The sequence below is a fragment of the Lipotes vexillifer genome, unplaced genomic scaffold, assembly GCF_000442215.2.
Source record: "Lipotes vexillifer unplaced genomic scaffold, Lipotes_vexillifer_v1.1 scaffold168, whole genome shotgun sequence".
In the NCBI taxonomy this organism is placed as follows: Eukaryota; Metazoa; Chordata; class Mammalia; order Artiodactyla; family Lipotidae; genus Lipotes; species Lipotes vexillifer.
In genome coordinates, this window is record NW_006773947.1 from 3,566,309 (window position 1) to 3,586,770 (window position 20,462).

Consider the following 20,462-nt stretch of genomic DNA (forward strand, 5'->3'; position numbering starts at 1 on the left):
TCAGAAGTAGGGACAGTATCAGCCCACACACCTGTTGCCTGTCAGAATCTGTCTTTGGGAGCGGAGGCACACTTGCGTCATCCCCACATCTCCTCCAATCCCAGCCAACAAACAGCCCTTCTTTTCTTTTGTCCTTCCAAATTATATTCACCAACCATGAGAACTTGATATGTAATGTAAGAAGACTCTTGTGACGTCTTAGATTTTTATACAAATTAATTAATTTATTTATTTTTGGCTGCGTTGGGTCTTCGTTGCTGCGTGCGGGCTTTCTTTAGTTGTGGCAGATAGGGGGCTACTCTTCATTGCGGTGCGCAGACTTCTCATTGCGGTGGCTTCTCTTGTGGCGGAGCACGGGCTCTAGGCGTATGGGCTTCAGTAGTTATGGCACGTGAGCTCGGTAGTTGCGGCTCACGGGCTCTAGAGCGCAGTCTCAGTAGTTGTGGCACGTGGGCTTAGTTGCTTCGTGGCATGTAGGGATCTTCCCGGACCGGGGCTTGAACCCATGTCCCCTACATCAGGGGGCGGGTTCTTAACCGCTGAGCCACCAGGGAAGCCCTGTTTTGTTTTGTTTTGTTTTGTTTTGTTTTGTTTTGTCTTGTTTTGTTCCCAGGAAGATGAGAGAGCAATCCTTCCCTCCCTGTTGGCATGTGTTCAGATGCTCAACGTATAAATTCCAGCAGTTCCTCATGTTACCATGAACCCTTTTGAGTCCTCTCAGGCATTCCATCACAGAAAAAGTTGCCAACTGACAGTGAGTGCAATTATAATTCCTAGTGCTAAACCATACAAACTTTCCCTTATCTATTACTTCTCTACCCCCTAGATCCACCACATTTACAACATTTCATGGGGATATTCTGATGGGAAGATGAGAGATGGATGATGGTAATAGTTGCATAACAATCTGAACACAGTGAATGCCACTAAAGTGTACACTTAAAAATTGTTAAAATGGGGCTTCCCTGGTGGCGCAGCAGTTGAGAGTCTGCCTGCCGATGCAGGGGACACAGGTTCGTGCCCCAGTCTGGGAAGATCCCACATGCCGTGGAGCGGCTGGGCCCGTGAGCCATGGCCGCTGAGCCTGCGTGTCCAGAGCCTGTGCTCCGCAGCGGGAGAGGCCACGGCAGTGAGGGACCTGTGTACCGCAAAAAAAAAAAAAAAAAAAATTGTTAAAATGATAAATGTTATGCTATGTATGTTTTGACACAATAAAAAGAAAATGAAACAAGAACTAGAGTATGATCCAGCAATTCCACTCCTAGGTATATACCCAAAGAAATTGAAAGCATTCACTCAAACAAATATTTGTATGACAATGTTCATTGCAGCATTATTCACAATAGCCGAAAGGTGGAAACAACCCAAGTGTTCATCAACAGATGAATGGATAAACAAAATGTGGTATATACATACAATGGAATATTATTTAGCCATAAAAACAAGTGAAGTTCTGATGCTAGAACATGGGTGAACCTTGAAGACATTATAATAAGTGAAATATGCCATACAGAAAAGGATAAATATTATATGACTCCAGTTATATAAGGTACCTATAATAGTCAAATTCACAGAGATAACAAGTAGATTAGAAGTTACCAGAGAGGTTGGTGGAAAGGCAATGAGGAGTTATTGCTCAGTGGTTACAGCGTTTCTGCTTGGGGCAATGAAAAAGTTTTGGAAATGGAAGTGGTGATGATTGCCCAACATTGAAAATGTAATTAATGTCACTGAATATTACACTTAAAAATGGTTAGGGACTTCCCTGGTGATGCAGTGGTTAAGAATCCACCTGCCAATACAGGGGACACGGGTTCGAGCCCTGGTCTGGGAAGATCCCACATGCCGTGGAGCAAATAAACCTGTGCGCCACAACTACTGAACCTTTGCTCTAGAGCCCGCAAGCCACAACTACTGAGCCCGAGTGACACAACTACTGAAGCCTGCGCGCCTAGAGCCCATGCTCCTCAACAAGAGAAGCCATGCCATGAGAAGCCCATGCACCGCAATGGGAAGTGGCCCCTGCTCGCTGCAACTAGAGAAAGCCCGCGTGCAGCAACGAAGACCCAACGCAGCCAAAAATAAATAAATTAATTAATTTTTTTTTAATGGTTAAAGTGACAACTTTTGTTATACGTCTTTGACCACATATAATACATATAATGACAGCACATGTATTTACTACATAAATATGTATTTATTTATAGTTTTTTTTTAATTTATGATGTAGTATACTAAAATCCATTGAATTGTGCACTTTAAGCACTGTAATTGTATGGTATGTGAATTATACCTCAGTAATGCTGTTTTTAATGCTATTTATTATTTTGTTTTTGTTTTGTTTGTTTTTTGGCTACGCCACATGGGTTCTTAGTTCCCTGACCAGGGATTAAACCCATGCCCTCTGCAGTGGAAGTGCGGAGTCTTAACCCCTGGACCACCAGTGAAGTCCCTCAGTAAAGCTGTCTTTAAAAACAAGGCAGAGGGCTTCCCTGGTGGCGCAGTGGTTGAGAGTCCGCCTGCCGATGCAGGGGACACGGGTTTGTGTCCCGGTCCAGGAAGATCCCACATGCCGCGGAGTGGCTGGGCCCGTGAGCCATGGCCGCTGAGCCTGCGCATCCGGAGCCTGTGGTCCGCAACAGGAGAGGCCACAACAGGTAGAGGCCCGCGTACAGCAAAAAAAAAAAAAAGGCAGAGATTGACTGAATGGATAAAAAATAATTACAAAACATGATCCAACCATACGCTATCTAAGAGATTCACTTTAGTATCAAAGATACAGGGCTTCCCTGGTGGTGCAGTGGTTGACAGTCCGCCTGCCGATGCAGGAGACGCGGGTTCGTGCCCCGGTCCGGGAGGATCCCACATGCCATGGAGCGGCTAGGCCCGTGAGCCATGGCCACTGAGCCTGCGCGTCCGGAGCCTGTGCTCCGCAACGAGAGAGGCCGCAACAGTGATGAGGCCCGCGTACCGCAAAAAAAAAAAAAAAAAGATACAAATAGATGGAAAATGAAAGGATGGAAAAAATATATTCCATGTGTATTAGTTCTCTATGACAAATTACCACAACCTGGGTGGTTGAAAACAATGGAAATTTATTCTCTTGCAGTTCTTGAGACCAGAAGTCCACAATAAAGGTATCAGCCAGATTAGTTACTTCCAGTTGCTGAGGGAAAATCCATCCCATGCCTCTCTCCTAGCTGCTGGTGGCTCCTAGTATCCTTGGTATTCCATGGCTGGTAGATACATCACTCCAATCTGTGCCTCCATCTTCACATTGCCATCTTTTCTGTGTATCTCTCAAATATCCCTTTCCTTTCTCTTGTAGGGTCTATCATTGGATTTAAGGCCCACCCTAAGACCAAGATGATTTCATCTCAAGACCCTTAACCCAGCTGCAGCAAAGACCTTATTTTCAACTAAGGTTACATTCACAAGTATCAGGACTTAGACATATTTTTTTACAGTCACTATTCAACCGACTGCAACATGCAAATAGTAACCAAAAGAGAGCTGGGTAGCTAGATTAATAGCTTAAAATAAAAACTTTAAGTAAAAAATTGTTACAAAAAACAAAGACATTATATATTGATAAGAAGGTCAGTCCTTCAAGAAGATATAAGAGTTATAAACATATATCCACCTAACAACAGAGCCCTAAAATATATGAAGCAAAAACTGGCAGAATTGAAGGGATAAACAGCTCTACAATAATAGTTGAAGACTCCAATATGCTATATCAGTAATGGATGAACAACCTCACAGAAGATCAGTAAGGAAATAAAGATTCAACACTATAAGCCAATAGACCTGACAGACATCTATAGAACACCCCACCCAACAACAACAGAATACATATTCTTGTCAACTAAGCATGGAAATTTCTCCAGGATGGACCATATGTTAAGCCATAAAACAAATCTCAATAAATTTAAAAGACTGAAATCATACAAAGTATCTTATATGGCCACAATAGAATGAAACTAGAAATTAGTAAGAGAAGGGAACTTGGAAATTTGCAAATATGTGGAAATTAAACAGCACACTCTTTTTTTTAAACATCTTTATTGGCGTATAATTGCTTTACAGTATTGTGTTAGCTTCTGCTTTATAACAAAGTGAATCAGCTATATGCATATGTATATCCCCATATCCCCTCCCTCTTGCATCTCCCTCCCACCCTCCTTATCCCACCTCTGTAGGTGGTCGCAAAGCACGGAGCTGACCTCCCTGTGCCATGCAGCTGCGTCCCACTAGCTATCTATTTACTTTTGGTAGTGTATTTATGTCCATGCCACTCTCTCACTTTGTCCCAGCTTACCCTTCCCCCTCCCCGTGTCCTCAAGTCCATTCTCTACGTCTAAACAACATACTCTTAAACAATCTGTGGGTCAAAGAAGAAATCAAAAGAAAGATTAGAAAATAATTTAGGATGAATGAAAATGAAATCATATCAAAACTCATGGGAATACAGCAAAAGCAGTGCTCAGAGAGAAATTTATAGCTGAAAATGCTTACATTAAGAAAGAAGAGAGATCCCAAATCAATAATCTAAAATTATACCCTAAGAAACTAGTAAGAGAAAAGCAAGCTATACCCAAAGCTAGCAGAAGAAGGAAATAATAAAGATTAGACCAGAGATAAATGAAATAAAGAATAGAAAAACAAAACCAGTGAAACCAAAAGTTGATTCTTCGAAAACAACAAAAGGGATAAACTTTTACCTAGACTGACTAAGAAAAGCAGAGAAGATGTAAATTACTAAAATCAGATTGAAAGTGGCGATCTTACAGAAATAAAAGGGATTATAAAAAAATACTATGAACAACTATATGCTGACAAATTAGATAATCTAAATGAAATGGACAAACTCCTAGAAAAACACATACTACCAAAACTGACTCAAGAAAAAATAGAAGAATTTGAACAGACTTATAACAAGTAAAAGATTAAATCAGAAATCAAAAACCTTCCCCCCCAAAAAAGCCTAGGGCCAGAAGGCTCACCGGTGAACTCTACCAAACATTTAAAGAATTAGCACCAACGCTTCTCAAACTCCTCCGAAAAATAAAAAAAAGGAAGAAGAATTTCCTAATTCATTCATGACACCAGCATTACCCTGATACCAAAGCACGACAAAACCAACACAAAAAAGGGAAACTAGAGACCAATATCCCTTATGAATATAGGTGAAAAAAAAACTTCAACAAAATAGTAGCAAACCTAATCCAGCAGCACAGTAAGAGTATACATCATGACCAAGTGAGATTTATCCTAGAACACAAGGGTGGTTCAACATATGAAAACTATACCACATTACCAGAATAAAGGGGAAAAAACCCACACGATCATCTCATTTGATGCAGAAAAAGCATTTGAAAATATCCAACACCTTTTCATGATGAAAACTTCCAACAAACTAGGAGTAGAAGGGAATTTCCTCACCATGATAAAGGGGATTTATAAAAAACTCACTGCTAACATTCTACTCAATGGTCAAGGCTATACTCTTTTTTTGGTGGGGGGATCCAGGGATTGATTGAACACTCGCCACAGCAGTGAAAGCACCAAGTTCTAACCACTGGACCACCAGGGAATTCCCAAGGCTGTACTTTTTTTTTTTTAAGTTTTTTTTTGATGTGGACCATTTTTAAACTCTTTATTGAATTTGTTACAATATTGCTTCTGTCTTATGTTTTGGTTTTTTGGCCGCAAGCATGTGGCATCTTAGCTCCCCAACCAGGGATCGAACCCGCATCCCCAGCATTGGAAGGCGAGTCTTAACCACTGGACCAACTGGGTCCTCTTCCAAGTTCACGTAGTTATTTGGAGAATTCATTTTCTTGCAGCTTTAGAACTCATGGAGCCTTGCTTCTTAAAGTTCAGCAGAAGAAAGAATCTCTGACTTTTTCCATGTCTGACCTCTGGACCCTCCTTTAAAGGGCTCATCTGATTAGGTCAGTCCAACCAGGATAATCTCCCCTTTGATTACTCAAAGTCAGCTGATTACAGACCTTGATTACACGTGTAAAATCGCTTCACCTTTGCCATAAAATGTAACATAATCACAGAAATATCCCATCATATTCACACGTCCTACCCACACCCAAGGGGAGGGGATTATACAAGGGTGAGTACAGGCATACGTCATTTTATTGTGCTTTGCTTCATTCCACTTTGTAGATTTTGCATTCTTACACATTGAAGGTTTGTGGCAACCCTGCTTTTTCAGGTGATGGTTAACATTTTTTTAACAATAAAGTATTTTTCGATTAAGGTATGTACAATTTTAGACATAATGCTATTATTACACATTTAATAGACTAAAGTACAGTGTAAACATAACTTTTATATGCACTGGGAAACCAAAAAATGTGTGTGACTTGCTCTATTATGATACTTGCTTTACCGCAGTCATCTGGAACCAAACACAGTATCTCCGAAGTAAACCTGAATATCACGGGGAGGAATCTTGAGAGAAGGACATCTTAGAATTCTGCCTACCATAGGTTATGATCTTTGATAAAGTAGGAAAGGACATTGCCTTCACCTGTGTTTGGGTATCACCCCTCCTTTCCTATGTCCCCAAGGACCATATCCCATCAGTCATACAAGTGTGAGTGTGTATACAGGTAAGTTTGGAGGTACTCAACTGAGAACATATTATTCTCTTTTCCTTTTCTTTTCTTTCTTTCTTTTTTTTTTTTAACTTAAATGAGTTGCCTTGCTTAAGAACTGATTTTATCACATTCTTGCAGTGTTTCACATGACCACTCCACACTTGCCTACTATGGGTACACTTACTTGTAAACAAGCTATTTGGGAATTAACAGGGCAGAGTGTTTTCACAGATGTCAAGGTGGCCAAAAATCTTTCTCTTTCCAACTACATATGATCAGAAAGCTGCATCTTTGCATGAAGGCTAGTTATTGAAGTTCTATTAAGATAATTTTGATCTCAACCACTACAATTGAAACCCATATGATAGTTTCTCTTTTTCTTTCTGTCTGTCTGTATGTCGTTCTATCTTACACAAAGTATGTCTTTGGCTTTTCCCTGGGGAAGGAGGAAGAAAAAGCATCAACTCTATGTTCCTCCAGCTGGGTTAGAATCTGTAAATTAATTTGCTCCGTAGGAAGGTATTCCCAAATGACTCCAGTTACCTTGGAGGAAACAGGCTAATTTATCTCCCTATTAGGGATACTACTTGGTTGCCATACTCTGAATCTAATAAACACAAATTAACCTTGAGGGGAGCTTTAGAGATCACAGTGATAAATCTAAACAGTACAGATTGGGCTGTGAACCAGAAACTCATCTGCCCCCTTCACCACTTCTTAAGCTTTCAAAAAGTTCAACTTGTTTCTTGCCTAGGCTTCCACAGGGCGTCTCACATGTACATTCTTCCTTTCCAAAATGACGTTTTGCCTGTTAGTTGAGCCCTTCCTTATTTTAACTCCTTTTCTCATCCTGAAGTCTCTTGCTTTAGTTCCCAGGGTATACTGCTCCTCCCAAAGAAATCAATCACTTGGAAATCAGATTGTTAGTGCTAAGGTTGGACTTCACTAGTGTTAGGGATTGTTAGTGCTAAAGTTAGGGCTGCAATTAGTGCAATAAGTATTAAAACTGAGGAATTTAGGGTCATAGTGGTTTATTAATAAATAATTTGGTGACCATCTGCAATTTTTTATAACAATCCATACAGAGCTACAAATTATCTTTTTAACTGAATGTAACCTAAAATTTTGTGTTTCATTAAGTTTATGTCTTGTGATTTGCAGTTCTGGCATTCTCTGTCAGTATAAACCATTCTGTCCTCTGATTTCTGTTGCTGATTTGCCATATAACTGAGGAGGTTAAGGATATAGGGTGTTCCCTATTACAGGTAGAATTTTTGCTTTGTCCAAAAGTTAAAGGAAAAAAAACCAGAAACATTGCTAACTATGAGGTTTAATTCCTCCTAAAAACCCTCAGGGAGTCCACATAAAAGAGTTATATTCTGAACCCACCTTTATCTTAATGTAAATACAGAGGGATAGATACAGAAACAACTATATCTATATATAACTATAAACCAAGAACCCAGATCTTTGTTTCTAAATACCATTCCTTAATAAAAGGAACCAGGGCACATTATACAAAATCTGTGAAGATATGTTCCTATTTAAAACTTGTCTTAGAATGTTTTGGCCTTTCTTACTTTTAGCTATATATCTTTTCATGTGATTTACTCCTTTACAATTAGCTTTGTATATGTATATATATATATACATATATATAACTTTTTTAATGTTTAAAAAGTAAATGTTCATTGTGACAATTTTAAAAAGAGAAGTATAAAGAAAAAACCCAAAAATCTCTCAATGGGTTTCTCAGTTTTGAACATTGATTGAAACAGCTGAAATCTTTAACTTATTTAAAACATTCCTACAATAAATAATGAGCTATTGGGCTTCCCTGGTGGAGCAGTGGTTAAGAATCCGCCTGCCAGTACAGGGGACACGGGTTCGAGCCTTGGTCCGGGAAGATCCCACATGCCGCGGAGCAACTAAGCACGTGTGCCACAGCTACAGAGCCCATGCGCTCTGGAGCCCACGCACCACAACTAGAGAAAAGCCTCAAGGAGATCTCGAAACAAAGACCTGACGCAGCCAAAAAAAAAAAAAAAAAGATGTTGGTCAGGCTGTGCTTTCACATGGAGGCTTAACTGGGGAAGAATCTGTTTCCAAGCTCATTCAGGGTGTTGGTAGAATTCATTCCTTGCCGTTGTAGAACTGAGGGCCCCATATTCTTGCTGGTTGTCAGCTAGAGGCTACCCATAAGTCCTAGAGGCCACCACTAGTTCTCTGCCATGTGGCCCTCTCCATGGGCAGTTCATATGGCTGTTGGCTTCTTCAAGGTGATCAGGAGAGCTTTTAGCTCCCGTCTGCTAAGCTGGGGTCATATAATGTAATCCCAGGAGTGGTGATATCGCATCACTTTTACCATAGTTTATCGGCTAGAAGTCACAGGTTGTACCCGCACTCAAGGAGAAAGGATTATACAAAGGCATGAGTACCAGGAGAAAGAGATCACCGGGGATTGTGTTGGGGTCTGAGCTCTCATTTCCTCATCTAAATTGGAAGTAATAGTTCTTGTCTTAAGGAAGATTGGGAATGTTCTTCTTATAGGAAAGAAACTTGGGCCTCTTCCATTTCAACCATCTTATTTTATAGACAAGGAATTGAGGCTCCAAAAGAGTTAATGGTTTGCCTGAGTTTGGTGGATGAGCTCAGAGTTGTTTATTCCCAGGTCAGCATGCTTTCTACACACTGTGATGCCTAGGAAGTATCTTATTTTATTTTATGATATTTTTCACTTCAAACTTAAGCAAAATGAAATATACTTGTATGTATTGGCGGGCAGGGTGGAAGGCAGGTGCAGGTACTGCATGTAAATTGTCAAGTATGGCAACTGCCATGTGCATTTGAGTTTCTGGGTCTGCTCAAGTACAAGAGCCAGTGAGTGAAAGAGAATTACTTATATTCAGGAGGAGGCTAATGCATACATTATTTCATTTAGTCATCTTAACAACTCTATAAAGCAGAAATTACTGCTCTACAGATTAAAAGATAAAACAGGCTCAGTGAAGATAACAATTATTCTGGGTACTGTCAACCATCAAGTTGCAATGACCAAATCATAGCCAAATAAAATGAATTGCTCACTCTGGCCCATTCCATTTCCCTATCACTAATTTATATCCTGTGAAATTTGTCATAGTCTATACAGCCCTTGCCTTTTTTCCTTTTGCTATCTGAGCCTTGCTACTCATGGTAACTTTTGGTGGGAGGAGCTCATAATAATGGATTATCAAATCTTCTAATCCTTTTAGATGTCTGTATCTCCTGGCTTTAGTCCTGTTGCCATAAATAAGCCTAGGAGGACCTACTTCATAAATGGTTTCTTGTCTGTATATTAGGTAACTGAATTTCCATATGTCTATAAATTCAGAGCATTAGGGCTTCCCTGGTGGCGCAGTGGTTGAGAGTCCGCCTGCCAATGCAGGGGACGCGGGTTCGTTCTCCGGTCCGGGAAGATCCCACATGCCGCGGAGCGGCTGGGCCCGTGAGCCATGGCCGCTGAGCCTGGGCGTCCAGAGCCTGTGTTCCGCGACGGGAGAGGCCACAACAGTGAGAGGCCCGCATACCACACACAAAAAAATTCAGAGCATTAATGAACCACAGATAGGCTTTTAAAAATGTTGAATCCCAGTTCCTATTCTTGATCTCCTCATTTATTTTTGAGAACCACTTTTCATTTAAGGCATACTTAGCTATTTAAAGGATTCAGAGAGATTTAAAGTCAAGTATGAATGCCTTCACTACTGAATGTTTATAGACTATTTTTTCTCTTTTGATAGTCTTGGGGGCAACACAACTTCCTGGGGGATGTAGGATTTTCTTTCACTTCATAGTGCATCCTCCTAACATATCTTTGACATTAACTCCCCAAATCTTACAACTGCAGCGTACACTTCCTGGGCACCCTAAACCTGCTAGTTTACCGGAAGGATTAACCAAGACCCTTGCGGAATCGTTCAAGGTCACTGGGGCAGGTGCCCGCCCCGGGGCCTGAACGCGCGCTGCCAGGCCCATTTCCTTCTCTGAAATGGCACCCGCTCTCTCCCAACTCTGGGGGTTCACTCAGGCTGACTGCGACCCGGCCGAGAGAACACCATCCGCCGTCGCGGGGGGCCAAGCTTGGAAACGCGCAGCAAGAAGGTTCCTGAGTGGCAGGCGGTGGGGGGCGGACCGGGGGAAGCCGGGGCGGAGCCGGCGGAGTACGGCGTGCCTGGCTACGCCTCCCGGGGCCACTGGGCCGAGCCCGTTGGCGGAAGCCCGGCTCAGTCCGGCCGGAGACGCTCTGGTCAAGGGTCCGCGGCGGCGGCGCCGCGCCCGCTTTCGCTCCGTGCCCGCTAGCTGGCCTCCAGCCGCAGCACCCGCGCGCCGCGGTCCCCGGGCCATGCAGCGCTTAGCCATGGACCTGCGGATGCTCTCTCGGGAGCTCTCGCTCTACCTGGAGCATCAAGTCCGGATCGGTTTCTTCGGTTCGGGAGTGGGCTTATCCCTGATCCTGGGCTTCAGCTTCGCTTACGCCTGCTACTACATGAGCAGCATTGCCAAGGTGAGCCGGGGGATGGCGCGGGCGCAGGGCCGCGGGTAGCTCTCCGGGAGTGACAGCAGCAGGCGAAGCCGGAGGTGCCGCTGTCTGGGGCGAGTGTCTGGGGCCGTCCGGGGCGCCCTTTCCCCGGCATCTGATGGACGCCCTCTGAGCGCGCGGGACCCTGCTGACCTCGGCGCGGCGGCACTGCCCTGTCACCATTCGCTAACCTGGTAAAGCAGCTCCGCGATGCTCTAGCACTTCAGAGGATGACTCCCGTGTGTCAATTCTCTCCATTCCCTAGAAGGGTTTAATAAACCACTGTTAAGTTCGTTGTGTTTGAATTATTTGCATCAGGCTTCCAGAAGGATATGTAATCAGACGGATCTCGCGCTAGGGACGAGTTTGCGCTTGTTTCTGGTTTACAGTTGGCAGAAACTTTGTTCTGGACACTTCACTGATACTGGCTTTCCCCACAGAAGCCCCAGTTAGTGACAGGGGGTGAGAGTTTCAGCCGCTTCCTTCAGGACCACTGTCCTGTGGTGACAGAAACGTACTACCCGACGGTCTGGTGCTGGGAGAGTCGAGGACAGACACTGCTGAGACCTTTCATCACTTCCAAGCCTCCGGTGAAGTATAGGAAGTAAGTAAAGTTCCATTTTCAGTCATTTCTTCAAAATCACAGTGTTTTGCATACTCCCAGTTTTTGGTTAATACAACCTCCGGTTTAGTTAAGTATATAGAAAAGTAAGGGGGAATGAAGGTGGAAGGCACGTCTGCCACAGACACACGCAGCTGCAGGAAAATATTCAGGTGTTACCTTTCACCACTGTTGGGGGGAGGTGCTTTGATGTAAATGGTTTATTTTCTAAGATGAGAGAAGTGTTTGGGGGTTACTCTTTTTCCAATTTGTCATGCCTCTGTCCCTGAGGACCTAGATCCTTTGATGATATGCATTGAGCTGGCGGTGGGGGTGAGAAGGATGCCAATTAATGTGGATTTTCTGTGATGGACCCTAGTAAAAGGACTTCATATTGATAAGCAAGTGCGTTCTTGTGGATAATGTCCTTGAGGTGTTAAAGATATGGTCCAGAATATATCAGTAACCAGGAGATTTAAATGGTGCTTAGCTTATTATTAATTTTACTGAGTCATCTAGTTCCTCTAGAGTTTCTTTTGTTGCCTGGAACTTGCACTATTTGTTTGGGAAAATTCTTCAAGTTCGTAGATACTATGTGAGAAGTACTTTGAAGTGTTTTTTTTTTTTTTTCTTGCGTTATGCGGGCCTCTCACTGCTGTGGCCTCTCCCACTTGTGGAGCACAGGCTCCGGACGCGCAGGCTCAGCGGCCATGGCCCACGGGCCCAGCCGCTCCGCGGCATGTGGGATCCTCCCGAAACGGGGCACGAACCCGCGTCTCCTGCATCGGCAGGCGGACTCTCAAGCACTGCGCCACCAGGGAAGCCCCTTTGAAGTGTTTAAGAAGCAAATTTTGTAAATATGCTCTGTGAGGAGACTGCATTATTGAGTCAAACGGCTAGAGCGGCGATCGGATCAGCAGTTTACTTAGTCAAGATTCTCTGTTGAATTATTTGGGTGACCTCAGTCAAACAGGGGTTAAATGCTGGGTATTTCAGAGTAATGAGGAAATGATTAAGATAAATATTTGAAGTAGTTTGAAGCCCATTGTTACATACTGTCTTTTACTGATCTTGCTGGAAATACCTTATTATACTAATTTCATGACATTCATGTGATGAAAGAAAGTGACATGTGTGTTAGTGGATGCTGGAAAGAAGGTATTTTGAGAGGACCAAGTAATGGCATATATATATACAGAGAGAGAAAGAGAGAGAGAATTAGGAACTAATATTAAGACATGACTAAAAGAGTATGTATGTCTTTTGTGTTATTTCTTTCAGTGAACTTATTAAAACTGCAGATGGAGGACAGATTTCACTGGACTGGTTTGATGATGATAACAGTAAGTGTTATATGGATGCCAGCACCAGACCTACTATCTTATTGTTGCCTGGCCTCACTGGAACAAGCAAGGAATCGTATATCCTTCATATGATTCACCTTAGTGAAGAATTGGGATACAGGTACCAGTGAAAGATTTCTACTGTTTTTCACTTAATTCATCCTAAATGAAGCTTAAATATGTCTGCATGTTTGTTTCCGAAATACTTGTTATTTCTTGCATGGATTATGCAATCCCCTAAATTATTATTTTTCCCTGCTTCCTCCTTTCCCTGTTTTTTCAGGAAAATGCGTAACTGAATCATTGCACAGGAAATAGTATTAGGCACTCAGAAGATTTTGGTTGAATGAATGCATGAAGTTAGAATCACTTAGGAATTGACATAGGACCCAGGGCTAAGAAGCAGTAGGCCACAGTGAAGGGATTCCTAGGAGAAGAGCAATTACAAACCCCTGAGAGACTGCACAATGTCCCTCATGTCATACTCCACATTTGGGCTCTGGATCCACTAATCTTGCCTCATCAGCTCAGATCCCAAGTGTAAAAAATATTCAGAATCAGCTTGTAGGTCATCCTCATTTTTCCAAAGGTGATCTGTGCCTTTTCTGTCCACCTGAGTTTGCAAGTGCACATGGCTAGGGTCCAGTTAATGACGGCACAGCATTTTTAAGTAATCGTTATTCAACTCAGTCACCAGATACTATTTAATTTTTGCAAGCAACGTAGCAACTTTAAGTTTCTGGTTCAGTTCTAAAATTTTAAAGCAGATTCATTGTGAAAGGTACTGCTTTTTTGAGCCTCAGTCTTTATTAGCCAATGGTAATTATTGTAGTGGAACACTCTGAGTTGCACTTAAAGCCAAGTTTTATCTTTTCTTAAACTCAAAACACTTGTTTTGTGAAAAACTGATGTTGACTTTATATTAATAAAAACATTTTGACATAAAGAAGAAAATGCCATAATAGCTAATTCAATTTTAACAAGTTAACTCTAATCTTTTACAGATAAAGTCTTATTTTGTTCGTGAGGCGACAGTCTCTTGAAAGCCTTGATATGGTGTTCCAGAATTATGGTTCCAATTAAATTTGCACTATAAGCAATAGCAGGAATTTATCATTGGATATCATTGGATACAATGTTTAAGCACCATTCAGTTAGATATGAGGCTTGATTCCAATTTTTTGCTAAAACTTAGTCATGCTCAGAAAATACAGATTATAAAGCCTTTTGTACATATTTAAATTGCTGATTCTATACTTTGCCTGAACTGTCTCCCAAGACTTAGAAAGTGCTTTTTAAAACAATGTAGTTGACAGGGGAGGGGAGGAGGGAGAGGGATGGACTGGGAGTTTGGGGTTGGTAGATGCAAGCTGTTACATTTAGAATGGATAGACAACAAGGTCCTACTGCAGAGCACAGGGAACTGTATCCAATCTCCCGGGATAAACCATAATGGAAAAGAATATTTAAAAAAAAGAATGTATATATGTGTATAACTGAGTCACTTGCCTGTACAGCAGAAATTAGCACAACATTGTAAATCAATTATACTTCAATAAATAACAAAAACAAACAAACAAAACACAATGTAGTTGAAACTCAAGGACTGAATCTCACAAGCTCTAGAGTTACCAGTATGCATGGCTTTTTTCTATTACTTGTAAAAGTTGCCAAATTTTATTACCATGGCTACTGTTACACTGTGCTTCAAAGCTGTAGGAAGGTTCTAGCTTCCCTAAGGGTTAAAATCTCTTCTACTGATTCAGAAATTTTATTGAGAATGTATGATAGAAGGAAGGCTCTACGCTGGGTACTGTGAGGAGATACAAAGAGTTGTGGGAAATTGTCCTTACCATAAGGAGCCTATGAGAGGGTAAGGCTGGACCAGATCACTGTCAGCTGCTTGAAGACCCAGCTTATTTGGGTTTAGGGAACTCTAACGCTGAATCACACTGGGCTTGAAGGTAGCAGAATGCATGAGTAAGCAATGACCAGTAAACTTTTCAGTGGCCTTTGGACCTATCCTCATTTGTTTTTAACTGCAAGGAATCTCTGAATCTAGGTCGGAGAGGGTTAGCTTTTGTTGTATAACAAACTCTCCCCAAACTTAGTGGCTAGAAACATTTCTGCTCACAATCTGTGGGCCAGCAATTTGGGCTGAGCTCAGCCGGGTGGTTCTTCTGGTCTTGGCCGGGATCACTCATGCATTTGTGGTCAGCAGCCTGGACAACTCTGGGCTTGGGAGCCATCAGCAGGGATGACTCTTCTAAGCTCCATGTGCTCTCTCATCCACCATCAGGCTCACCCCAAGTTCACTGGGCAGCACAGTGTTCCAAGAGTGCAAAAGTGATAGCTGCAAGGCTTCTTCAGGCCCAAGCTGAGAACTCTCACAGTGTTGCTTCTGCCATGTTGTAGTCAGGTCATGTGGGCACCCTTGAGTCAGAGGGTAGGAATTTAGACTCCACCTCTTGAGAGGAAGGGCTATTAAATGTGTTTACAATCCACCACAGACAGCTAGGTAGTTTCAAAGACCACTGATGAACAAAATGGATCTGGAACTTTGGCACAAGGCTGTGTGGAGTCCTTAGGTTGCAAAACAGATCTAAGTCACTGACAGCCTTGCATGGGATCCAGTAGGTAACAGAGCTTGGGGAAGGCTGTGTAATATGGGGGAATGTGCATGGGCTTTAGAGCCAGGTCTGGGTTCAAATGTTGGAACTTCCACTTACTGAGTGACCCTGGGCAACTAATTTTTAACTTCCCCAGTGTAGCTTCTCACTTACTACAGAGTTTAAATGAATTAGAATGTGTAAAGTGTTAGGTTTCATGCCTTGAGCAAAATGGGTCTTTAGAAATGTTTTGTCTTCCTTCCTAGACCTTCTGTTCCCTGAGCAAAGTAGAACATTTTTTTATAGTTTAAAGAGCAAGTATGAGCAAACCTACCTCTTGGGAAACATCTAGTTTCCTTGCAGGAATGCTTGGGTATTATGTTAATGCCTCTTATACAGTAGAGCTGCATAGGCAGCACGAGCACCCCAATATCGTGAGGGTGCACTTGGCTTCAGGCCCTGGTTACTATCTTATGTGCAGTTTGAGTATGCAGGGAGGGTCATGGATTCTGTCAGTTCACCAGGGAACCATTGATGCTTTACTTGTGAGATATGATTTAGACTTTAGAGAAAACCTAACTCCTGGCATATGGACAAATGGAACATAAGGGTTTACTGCTGTTACTGTTAAGTAGATTTTTTTCCTGTACCTGAAAACTAACAAAGACACAACACAAAACTTTCCTGTTAAGGTCCACTAATTCAAAATTAATAATGAAAGGAAACTAAGCTGAGGTTTGTTTCAGGTAATTGTGAGTAAAGGTTAAGAAGTCAAGAGTAAATGGAGTTGAATGGGGAATACTTGGGCTGCCTTCACTGGCAGAGTACATTATGTACTTCCCTGAATACACTTGCCCCTGAGAGGAGAAGAGAATTTGCTGAGCCAGACGACCCAGTCATTCTTCAAAATTGTATCAATCAGGTAAGTCCTTCATCTCCTGGAGGACAAGTGAAGTAAGAAAGGCCAGGAGGCCAGGAGTGCATTTAGAGAGAAGCCCTCATAGAAACCAGAGGACTGGAGAAAAAGTCTTTCCCTCTAATAAGTTACACCCATATGATTGATAAAGTAGTTAGAAATCTCATCCATTTCTTCAAGATTTCTTTTTAAAAAATTCTATTCAGTAATATAGCCGAATAGATATTATTTTGTATACCAGGATAATATCCTATTTTCTTAAATCTTTTACCCATTCTCTGAATTAAGTTACAGCATTTCAACTAAAGTCAGGGAGAAAAACAGTAACTCTGAGAGCATCTTAATCATCTTTTACTCTGACCTCTTTTACTGAGAGTCTTCATCTACTATTTTATTCCACCCCCAACTAATATTAAAAAAGAGTGACCCATCCAGAATTATGTACTAATAAGCTCATTGAAATCTAGGTCAGTCATTAAGTATTTTGGTATAGTAAAGTACAGTATCAGAACCTATATTCCCAAAGAGCATTTGCACAGTCTAGTGGAAGTGACAAAGAGTATTCAGTAGTAGGGAAGAAATGCATTAGAGAGGACCAGGATTGGCAACAAGTGACAGAAAACTCAAAATAACAATGACTTAAACAAAATACAAGTTTATTTCTCTCTCACGTGAAAATCCAAGAAGGTAGATCCGGACTCTATAGTGTCAGAAAACTAAGTTTCTTTTATCATGTTGCTTCATAACCTATGGCTGCTTCTGCTCCAGCTATCACATCTGCATTCCAACACCCAAGAAAGAGAAAAAAGGGAGACTAGAGAATGCAGCATCTCCCTTTAAGGATGCTTTCCAGCAAGTATGCGTACCAGTTTTGCTTTTGTCACCTGGGCCTGCTCTTCCTTAGCTGGAAGGGAGGTTTGGAAGTAAATCTTTATTTTGGGCAGCCATGTACCCAATTGAAATTGGGGGATTCTGTTACTGAGGAAAAAAGGGGAGGGTGGATATTGGGAGATAACTGACAGTCTCTAGCACTGACTGGTCAGAGTGTTGCAAGTGCCAGGATTCTGGACTATCAGAAGCAAGCGAGACATTTTATAGAGAGAAGAAATAGGTCAGCAGGGTCAGATGCAACCAAAAGGGAAAAAAGAATGAGGGTGGATAAAGCACAATTTGAGAAGATTCATTAGAGCAGGAGGAAGGAAGTCCAACTGCTGCAGCAAAGATGACCTCAGGAGACCTCAGGAGACAAGATCAGGAGTGGGTTACACATTTTTTGTTTGTTTGTTTGTTTGTTTTCTTTTTGCTGCACAGCTTGCAGGATCTTAGTTCCCTGACCAGGGTTGGAACCTGGGCCTCCTAAAGTGGAAACGCAGAGAGAGTCCTTACCACTGGACCTCCAGAGAATTCCTAGGTCACACATTTGTTAAGTTTTGACAGAGAAAGGAGAGAAACAGCAGAAGAGGGCAAAGGGATCAACTGAGGAATTTGTCAAGATTGTAGGCTTATCTTTCAAGAAATTTCCTTCTTGCCACATTTATAAAAAGTACTTAGAAAGCACTGATTTTCTTCTGTGGTTTGATAGGATCAAGATCTCCTGTCCTTCACTGCAGAGCCCACTATTGGGCTCCATAATTTATCTTTCTGAGAGATTTGAAGTGGGAGATGATTTTAAAGAGGTTAAAATTTGACTACTTTTAAATGTTCCATCCCTTTCCAGTTCGGAGTTTGGGCGTCTACACATTTTTTATTTAGAGGACGTAGCACCAGTGGAGACTAAGCTGTAGGTGACGTTTAGCATTTCCTGAAGCATTAGGAGTACATTGGAGGGTCATCCAAAGACTCTTCCTGAGGGAGGAAGGAAGGGGAGGTTGAACTAAGGAAAATCAGGCAGTGAAACAAAAAGACAAGTTTTGACTACTCTGCAATCTAAAAGCAGTATCTTAGATAAGATGTCATTTAAAATTAACACCAGAATGTTTTTATCTCAAGGTATTTTTATCATTTGTTGTTAAAATAATTTGATTTTTAAAGTTTTGAGAATGAGTCAGTTAACTGATTATTCATGAGACTGGGTAGATGAAATAACGCTAAATGTTAGAAAGCACTGAATGAAGAACTTAGCTGATCTAATGGCATTTCTGGAAAAAGTTATGGTGGATACCGACAAGTGATCCTATTCTCTAGGGAATAGAGCTGCTGAATGTTCCGCTATAAAATGATACCTTAATTAACAAACTTTCGGGGACAAAGCTCTTTTTATCAGAGCTGGCATGCACTCAAAGGGTACCCTATGTTCAGAGCGCCCATCCTCTTTGGAAAAAGAGACTTTAATGTCACTAGTTTAGACAGCACAGGGCAGCGTAGTGAGCTAGTTAAGTGGATCACTGAGTCAGATCTGTCTGCATTCAGATCCCAACTCTGTTACATACTACCTGTGTATCCAGGGATGAATTATTTAGTCACTCTGTGCCTCAATTTTCTCATCTGTACAGATAACTATACTTCATAGGGTTATAAGGATTGCATGTAATGTATATGAAGAACCTTAGCCCATGATGAACATTTTTTAAAGTATTAAGCTATGAAAGTTAAAGGAGTGAGTCAGGCCATCGTCTGGCTTAGAAAAGAGCCTTGCTCTTTCAGTCTGGTCAGATGGAAGTGAGGTACTTACTGTCTCAGCCCTATTACCAGGTGAGAAACCATCCCAGGAGGGCCCAGAGATAGCAGTGTGTTTGGCCAGGCAGCGGGTGGAACAGGGAGAAGGAGGGTAATGCCTTGCTAAGTTGGAGCGGCCGCTGGAATCTGCATCCTGGAACACATACATGTCTCTGACTCGGTTTTGGGAAATAAAGTTGCCAGCAGTGATCTGTGACACTGGAATAATTCCTTTTAGTTCATATAATGAGTGTAGAACACTTTTGTTCTTAAATAGGGTTTTCTGCAGGTTAGTTCAGCTGGGTCTTAAGTTAACAGAAGGTACAGAAATACCAAAGAGACCTAGCTAGAATTCAAATAAGTAAGATAAAATATGAGAACGTCAGAAAGCAACTGAGTAAATGTTAGGGAAAATGAGAGAGCTAATGGGAAAAAAAAGATTCCAGTAAAATGTTTTAAGAGATTTTGCTGAAAAGAGAACTCTTGATGTTAATTGTATAATAAGGTTTTTAGCTTCCTCACATCAAAGGTAACTTTGACTCTTTTTCCCCTTGTGGCCACTGGTTTTGAAATATTATGCCTAATAAATTGCATTTAATTAAATATTAACTTGTTGGTCTTTTTTTGTTTTAGGGCCACTTAGAGCTTATGATCAGCAAAAAATAATTAGAATTGCCATTTTTGTTTTACTATAATTAAATTTAGCTTAGTTGAGTGCCTGCCACATGATAGGCCCCATACTAGGTGCTATACATAGGTTATCTTATTTAATATGTACTCAATTCCAAGATATGTATTATTATCCCCATTTTACCAACCAAAAACAGAACTACAGTGTTAGTAATTTCACCAAAATAAGACAGTGTGTGACAGGGTTAAGGTTCACCTGTACAGCCTTGCTGCAGAAAAATGTATGATTTCTGTTAAGCTATTTGAAAAATTGGTCATTTTTGAAAACTCTCCTTTACTACTTTTTTACACCCTTAGTTGTCTCAGGCTCCTAACTTGGGAACAACTAGCTCCTCAAATCCCATGATTGTTGCCTATCAGGATAATGTAGACCTGTAATATCATAGGACTCAGTTTTATGAGGAAAATTCAAGACAGGACAGGCAAATAAGTCATGTTTCCTACTCAGGGAATAGATTTTATAGGGA

At 41.5% G+C, this 20,462-nt stretch overlaps 1 protein-coding gene across 1 annotated transcript in view; it reads left to right on the plus strand.

Moving 5' to 3' along the window:
* Nucleotides 1–10,879: 10,879 nt before the first annotated feature.
* The window catches only part of ABHD3 (abhydrolase domain containing 3, phospholipase), a 37,744-nt gene continuing 28,161 nt past the window's right edge, over nt 10,880–20,462 (plus strand). Inside the window, exons 1-3 of the mRNA XM_007448609.1 lie at nt 10,880–11,166; nt 11,622–11,785; nt 13,064–13,246. Coding sequence (XP_007448671.1) covers nt 11,005–11,166; nt 11,622–11,785; nt 13,064–13,246 — 509 coding nt within the window. The 5' untranslated portion in view covers nt 10,880–11,004. The remainder of the gene's footprint in view (nt 11,167–11,621; nt 11,786–13,063; nt 13,247–20,462) is intronic.